Source organism: Echiichthys vipera (assembly GCF_963691815.1).
Source record: "Echiichthys vipera genome assembly, chromosome: 7".
NCBI classification, from domain to species: Eukaryota; Metazoa; Chordata; class Actinopteri; order Perciformes; family Trachinidae; genus Echiichthys; species Echiichthys vipera.
Window position 1 is genome coordinate 15,292,311 of NC_139832.1, and position 8,613 is coordinate 15,300,923.

Here is an 8,613-nt window from a genome sequence, read left to right on the forward strand (position 1 = left end):
ATCTTGATCCAATGCCAGCTGTTCCTGAACCATAGCACGCTGGCGCTCTACCGGTCATCCACAAGGAGTTTATGTAAACGCCACTTTGATCCCCCTCCATGACGTCAACCACACAGACCCCCAGTCAGAATATATAACCTCAGAGTTTGCAAGGAGGAGAGCAATTTAACTGCAGTGATCTGTGAGGCTATAAGAAGTTTGTGCCAAAGGCAGTGTTTGTTGTCAGTAAAGCTCACATGCTGCGGGGGCAGTGAGAGTTCAAAGTTAGCATACCAACTGTCACCTGTTGGGGGGGAAACACACCACCCACTGACACACCTGTGTTTGTATATAAATGCAAATAGGAGGTGTAAAGGCAAGATATTATGCAAGTCTTACTTTGCTTTTGAAACTTTAACATTTTATTACTGTAAAAAGACAAGACTTAAAAAAAGCATTTGGAACCTTTTTTAAAAACAATCAAAATTAACTTTTTTTCTGTTGAGATGTACTTATAATTTCCAATGCAACTCCCCTGTAAAAACCTGATAATTTAATCATTAAACATCTAAAATCAAGAGCATGTGAAAATTAAAATCCTATTAAAAAATATGCTGCATGTATAATGACTGCCATCTCTGGTATGGTATGATTCCAGTGCTATTATCAGATTTATATAAAATCACATTTAAGGATTTATGCAGAAGTAGAGCATTATATACAGTGTATAACAATCATCCCCGAGAATTTTACAGATAAGCACATATTAAATAACATGCTGTTCACATTAAAAAAAGGCACAGAGCTTTCATGTATTCTGTACATTTTCAGCACAACTGACATGGCAGTATTGCATGGATTATGACTGAAACAGATCACAGATGGCCAGATGTGTTTTGGACACAGACAAGGCTGGGTACAGAGGGTCAGTAAACCTGTGCTCGTAGGAATGCATTAAAGCTAGACTGCCCCCTGGTGTCACATTAAAGAATGATAAAATACCCTCCTCAAAGTCGAGGAACACGCCTACCCTCTGCAGACTGTCTGCATCCACAGGGACTGCCACCTTGTTATGCAGAGCTTCCACCTTCCTTCTGTCACAGGCCAGGCACCACGAGTACGAGTTGAAGCCCAGACGAGAGTTGTCCTTTTGTCCTTTCCTCTCTATCCGACTTTCACACAGCCCCACCTTCCAGCGGCCTTCATCCAGAGACACATTCACCTCCCAGTACCAGCGACCCCCCTCCAAGGAACAGGAGGCCAAGACCTGTGGGAAGGAGCTGAAGCGAGCTTCGTGCTCTGCGTAGGTCTGCTGCGCTTCACTGTAGGTCACCCTCCTGTTGTCATCAGAAAGCTGCAGTTTCGGATGGGCTGTATCTGCATCCAAGAAGAGGACTGCACCATCTGTACAAAAAAGTTTAGATGAGAAGATCAAGACTAAGTGATTATGCCACCTTTTGGATGGAAGCATTTAGTCATTTGGTTTAATTAGCTGTGATTCATCAATGAGTGAAATGTAAACAGCTGTTTGTCTCACAGAGCAGTCTGTAGAGGTCTCTGGATTTGCCTGAAACATTGGTGATGACTGTGTCCAGCCGTGTCTGTGTCCACCTCTGCAGACACTTCAGCCGGGCCTGATCCAGTTCCTCTGGAGCCTCAAACTGGTCCACACAGTTCCCCATGTTACTAGCCCTGGGTTAAGAAGAGCAGAGTGAGTGGAGAGCAACGATTAGCAGCACTATACATATATGCAGTACCAGTCAAAAGTTTGGGCACGCTTTCCTTTTCAAGTGAATGAAAATGCGTGTCCAAACTTTGACTGGTACTTTACAACAAAGAAAAAAAATATTTTTGTAAACTGCTGCATGAATGACATATTTGACAAATTAAATGTACTAGGTTTTTTTTTTTTTTTTATAAAGAACTTAAGTGCAAAGTGAACTTAACGTAATTAGGTAACTACTGCCATAGCACAGTTAGGCCGCTGTATTTTCAACATCGCGATAGAAGAATGTAGAAAAATGTACGATAAACTTCTTCCATAATCGCAGGACTTTATCTCAAGATATCACAATTTCTGCTCACGTAGTGTACTGTATGTACTGTAGCACATAGCTATTGACATGTTTAACAAATTGCCTCTTTAAATCATTAACATGTAAAAGTTGAGAGAAAATCACTTACAGTTGGGCTATTTTGCTGTATTCCTGTCATGTCAGAATTGAAAGAAGCAAAAAAACAACACATTTCCTTGTGTTAGTGTTCCTAAGTAAACAGTACGTTTTATATTTTACCAACAAAACAAACAGGTTCTTCTATACAACACACCATTATGAAGACTTGGTCCTGAATGCGTTTGTCTCCCTTGGAATCAGCCAGCTCCTCCAGGGTGTGGAGGCCTTGCTGGATGGATTGCAGGGAGCTCCGGAGATGGGTGAGTTTCTCCTCTAGTCCCCCCAGAACCCTGTTCTCCTCCTTCATCACACACTGAAGGGCTGATTGCTCCTCCTGCTCCAGGGCTTCTCTGATGGCGCTGTACTGCTGCTGCACCCCTGCTTGTGCTTCACTTAGAACCACCTGGGCAGACACAATGTAATGCAATACTCTTGATTAGTAAAAAAGGCTCTTATCATTGCACTTACAGGACTCCTGTTGGACTCCTGATGACCTATTATTGGTCTACTGTGCAACCACCAGAAAATACATTTTAAAGGTAACGCTTTCTCAAGCAATATGAACTTCAAACCAACTTTAAATAGTAAAACCTTTTAACATTGATAATTCCTTTTTTTAATCTTTAATTACACAGCCTTATCCTTCCATATCTTCTCTAATTTAAGAATTAATTGTATAAGAAAGACAAGTCTTCCAAGACTGATATGAATTAGTGTGCGTGGTACACATGACTGTAGAAATGTGTTCCATTAGTAACAGATCATGCTTACCAACAAAACCGTAATCTCAATACAATGTTATATTGTGTATAGTGAAAATAAAAGAATGTACATAGTAATCCTAAGCAACCTTAAAACATGCATGATTTAGTGACAACTATACAGCTAACTCTCTTACTCTGGAGGTCTCTTTCTTCTGTGTGAGTTCAGTCACCCTGTTCTTCACTTTCTGTTCAGCCTCTTGCAGTTGCTTGATTTCTTCTTTGAGGTTCCCCTGAAGAAAAAAATGCAGAGATTTTAAAAATCACTTTATTTTTTGCTATGGCTATGTTTACATCCATCTCAACTTAAACCACAATTATTGTTAATCTACAGTATACATGGTGCTGTGAAGCCAACACTTACCCTGAGCTCCTGCTCTGCATCCCTGATGCTGATGCAGACGTGGTCTCGGTGCAAGCCGATGACGGTACACACCGTGCACACACACACTCCACACTGCCGACAGTAGATACGGTTTATCTCCTGGTGCTCCTGGCATCTCCAGGGAGTAAAATCCTCCATGGGAGGAACCAGAGTGTGATTCTGGAAGACAGGGGAGTCCAGGTGGGGACGCAAGTGCTCTGTACACATGGAAGCTCCACACACCAGACAGGTCTTCACAGCATGCTGATACGTAGTTTTAGGGCAATAATGGCAGGGCACAGGGCTGGCATTTCTGCTCTCGGACCCCAGGAAAATGCCAACACGACTTGGGGATCCGGATGCATGGGCGGGATATTTGGTGGATATCAGGGGGGACTTGCTGACATGGTGTACAGGAGACTTACTTTTAACTGGAGTTGAGACCCCAGGAAAGGAATCAGAGTTGGCAGATGTGGCAGGGGGCGTTACACTAATTCCTGCCACTTGTTTATCTTTCTTTGGGGTTGCAAGAGCAGGTGCATCACATATATCTACTTCATTGGAGTCGTCGGAGTCATCCAGTGAGATGACTTCTACTGATGTACTCTGGTTCTGCTGGATTGAGATGTCATGCGACACATCACTTGAAGGTATTGCCTTGCTGTCACAGTTGTCACTGGAGGATGTGCCATCACCGCGCTCAGACTGTGTAGATTCTGGGTGTACTGGTTTCTTGGATGCCTTCCCACCAGTCATCTGCCCAGGTTTATCTAAGAAGGAAGTGGTGGGAGTCTCTGTGTCATTGGACCGCTCACGCGGAGACTCCACAGTTGACCGCTTTGTGTCAGGTTGCTCTGATACAGGTGTGCTGGCTTTTCTCTTCCCAAGAAGTCGGCTGGTGAGTGAGGGCCTCCGCAGTGCAGAGTCAAATGTATTTTGTTCATCATTACTAGATGTGCCTTTAAAGTAGAATACAAACAAAGCAAAACTGGTCAAAGGGAAGGTTGACTAAGCAATTTTACAGAAAATTAATAAAAACACCTGCAAGATGCCTTCTGCTTAGCACAACTGCGTTAAGCTTTTACTGCCCCCTGAGCAGTTCCACTTTTAGCGATTCAAGCAATGACTGTCTAGCTCCATTGCACTTCTATGAGTTATGTTGTCTCAGGAAAGCTGTCACTGAGCCGACGGCCCGCCACGTGACTGACATGTATTGGGTGGTGGAAAACAACTCTTTGATGAAATTTGCCTAAGAAACAATACTTACTTTTTTCCTTTTTGATCATGTTCACTTATTAAGGTCAATATAGATACTGATCATGGATATCATCATCCGTGACTGTCTGCAATTGTGATTTAAAGTCACTGCTTGAATCCCTGTTGCATCAGTAATAAATTCAAAATTCAAAGGAAACACAAATTAAACGATGGTTAAAGTGGGGGAATAAAAAAAAAAAAATCCTGACGATTTATGCTAAACACAGGAAAACTGCATGGGCATTTATAATGAACACTTGGTCAAACCTTGACCCTCACTGATTACGTTGAGTTAACTACAAACTCCGGAAAGAACCTTTGACCTCTCTGACACTGTAAACTAACATAGAATAATGCTACCAATCAACTAAACAAGAGCTTATGTATCGTTAAAGATGTGATTTTTACTACCTGTACCTCTTTTTGCGTTAAGTCTTTAGAGGTAACGGTCATATCCGGTGAGGAGGTCGAGTCCGGTAACGGTTTTTTTTTCTACTATTAGGGCAAATATTCAAGCTAATAGCTGCGGGATAACTTTAGTTATCATAAGCAACCATCTACAATAACGTTACAAATATGAATGCTTAAACGGGGGAGTTCTAACTTTATCAAAGTGGTACCTTGCGTTACGTCACGACGACTAACGTTTTCATGTAATTATTGATTTATTTTACGTATTTTGCTCATAATTGTGTTTAAATGAACCCTTATTTAACCAGGTCACGCGGATTAAACGAAAATAAAATAAAACACAAACAACGTTAACTGCAAGTTTACGTCACGTTACCTGCTGAGCTTCGAGGCTGAGCCCACTGACGGTTGGTGGGCGGTCGTTTGCTATCAAACGGTAGAGTCTGATAAACTGTTTTACACCTCCACTCCGGGCAGTTATACGGCCCGGTCGGGGTAATACTCCACAAGTCTTCGATACACCTTCGGCAGAACCGGTGGTTACATTTCAGAGTGACGGGGTCTTGGGTCAGCTCATTGCACAGATGACACTTCGCCGGAGTGTCCAACGACGCCCCCATTTTGTTTTGGCTGGCTCTTATCTGCGTCTCTTTTTCTATTTCCGCGGTGTGAAGCAGCAGAGGCGGGGCCACGTGTTTGAATCCCGCTCCCCTCCTCCGAAGCTAATAGAAGGAGGCTGGGTCACAAAAAAAAAAAAAAAATGTCTGCGCTTATTGGTATGACACATGCGCAGTAACATCTTGTCCGCAATTTCCCCATCATACAACAATTCAAAGTATTATGTGTAAGAGTTGTGACCTTGTTGCTGTTGCTCCAGTTCCACTGCGCATGTGTCATACCCCAAAGCTCAGTGTGTGTGTGTGTGTGTGTGTGTGTGTGTGTGTGTGTGTGTGTGTGTGTGTGTGTGTGTGTGTGTGTGTGTATGTGTGTGTGTGTGTATGTGTGTGTCCCAGCCTCCTTCCATTTGCCTTGCCCTACTCCCGGTAGTGTACTGTCAGCAGATTTATAATCAGTTGGATCGTTTACTTAAAGTACACACATCACACTGTAAATATACTCCATTAAAAGTAAAAGTCAGGTGTTCAGTTCAAATGAAGTAAAAAGTACAGTACTGGCAACAAAATGTACTAAATCTATGAAAAAAAACAAACCGAGTGGAGCACAATAGTCTTTCCCCCTGGAATTAAGTATCAAGTAGGATAAAATGTGAATACTCAAGTAAAGTACAAGTACTACAATGGTACAGTAGGCTACTTTTTACGGTTAGAACTGCTCAGATAATTTAACTTAAGTATAAGTAGCAAAACCACATTGTAAAAATGCTCATACACAGTAGTCAATGGACTAATCATATAGCCTTTGAACTAATACTTACCTGTCTACTCTAGTGTTAATTTTAATGCGTAAATTAGAGCTGGACAAGCTATGTCTTTATCTAGTAGCCAACATAGACGACAGTGACCTCAAATAAATCCCAGTATAGCTTTGCCAGACTTAAACCTGAGCATATCTAATGAGCAAAAATAAGTGAAAACACCTGTGTGGATGCACTGAACCTCTATTCCATAATAGTGCATACAATTTTGTAAGTCCAATCATCCAAAAGCAAAGTAGTAACTGTAGTTGTTAAATAAATGCAGTGGAGTTAAAAGTGCAATGTGTATATTTTTTTGAAGTAGTGGAGTAATGCAAAATTGCACAAAATGGAATTTCAGTTCAATTCACAGTAAATATACCATAATAAATATAATGCATTTCATTATAACACATCAATGATAGACTCCAGTCAGTTTCATCCATCATAGGTTTCATACTGGTCGACTTTGTAGTTTAAGTGTTGCATGAGAACATTGTGATGGACTCCAGTGGTGTTTCTACACAGCTGCCGGAATTTTCATCATCTTTTTCGTGTAACGGGGAATTGCATAACTGTTTATACTATAAAAGGGCTGATAACTACATTTTATGCACTCACTTATTGTGCTGTCAGGAAATGCAATGAAATAAAATTATGTTATTTCTCATCTCACCCCCTGGATTCACCAAAGGAGTCTCATGGGGGCCATGAACCACACACAGGCAATCAGCCATAAACCACTCCTGACATTATTGAGTGCTATGAATCAGAGTAATAAGCTTCTAACTATTCTTTTCTGTTCTTGCTGACAAAACTACATCAGCTGCAAGAAATAAGTTGTCGATGCTTTAATGCCTTTTAAGAATCACCTACTTACAATAATGACAAAATGTGTTATTTTCTTGTTTTGCCTCATATTTCTCTCCCCACAGCATTCCTATCTTGATGGTGGTCTTGACATGTGACTTGGATAAAAAAGGCTATAGTGTCTTGTGAGCAAGAGGTTAATCTTTCATAATCTCAAAGAAGTTTTATGTCTCAAAGAGGCTGCATTTTCTTACTTGTGTTGCCTGGGAATATGAGATGACAGTTTTGGCATTAAATGAGAGGTGAATTAAAACTATAATGTTCAAATTAAACACTTCATAGATTGCTTTTAAACGAAAACAGTCTGTGCTCTTCTTCTTAAAGCCACACTTTTAAATTCAGCTCATTCAAAAGCAAAACAAAACGCTGATGAAGGCTTTTAGCTGAAACACATTCTTGCCCACAATAAATAAGAAGACTACTTACTTTATGTGAATACCCGTGTTTTGTTTCTTTGATCCTTGCCATTACCGTGCATCCGTGTATTAAAGATTTGGAGCTGTGCGCACTGCTGCTATACTTTCCATTATAACTCGATAGGGTCTCTCAATGTACCTTCCCTGACTATTTCAAACTTGACGTCCAGAGTTTTCAATGGTTTACTGTTATGAATTTGTAGTCTGTGGTTTATAGTCTTGACATACATCACATCACCAATGAATAAAAACCACCCAGTATCACCGGAGATTAAAGTTGTTACAACTCTGCTATTTAGCCACGGAAAAAATGCAGCTCTGCAACGCAGGCGATCTTGGCATCTCTCAGCTGTCGTCAGTAGGATTTTGCACCAGAAGATAAATGTCCTATCCAGACCCCACATAGTGCAGCAGTTCATTCGCTTCCCCATTGAAGTTTTTCTATCATAAATTCACTCTTAGGGACTCATTCCCTCTCAGCCAATCACTGTGGGCATAAAAGGTATGAACATGATGTTATCCATAGAAATTAGGTCAACCCTGACCTCTAGTCTTAGCTTAGGAATCCCTCCTACTCCTTAGGAAAAGTTTGTGTCGAGGGCTTTGGAATAGGTTTTAAGAAATTACTCTTTACTAAGAACTTTTAATGCTCCCTAGGAGTACTCTTACCGCTAAGATAAACTGTTTTGTGAATACGGCCCCAGAGTCACAGAGGACATTATTCTACTGTTTTCACAGGCTGAGTAGTACTAACCATTGCCAGCAATCTAAGCTTCATATGTAAAATCAGTGGGGTGACCTTTAAAGAAAAGGGAAATTTTTCAAAATGAACAAAACATTACAACAGTGTGTTACAGTGAAAACCTTTATTAAGTGTTCATATATTCTTAAATGAATCTCTTTAATTGCTCTAAGTTAACCTCCTCTCTATTTGCTAATTGTTTGGTATCTATACAATATCTATTTA

The 8,613-nt window shown here is 40.8% G+C and overlaps 1 protein-coding gene across 1 annotated transcript; it reads right to left on the reverse strand.

Moving 5' to 3' along the window:
- Positions 1–598: 598 nt before the first annotated feature.
- Positions 599–5,566, reverse strand: LOC310949228 (tripartite motif-containing protein 14; the record flags this gene model as incomplete). Its single annotated transcript, XM_083916589.1, has 7 exons — positions 599–1,383; positions 1,517–1,671; positions 2,164–2,186; positions 2,308–2,556; positions 3,052–3,147; positions 3,279–4,237; positions 5,323–5,566. 7 exons carry the CDS (start codon positions 5,564–5,566, stop codon positions 839–841), a joined length of 2,271 nt encoding a protein of 756 aa, XP_083772715.1. The 3' UTR covers positions 599–838.
- Between the last annotated feature and the right edge of the window lie 3,047 nt (positions 5,567–8,613).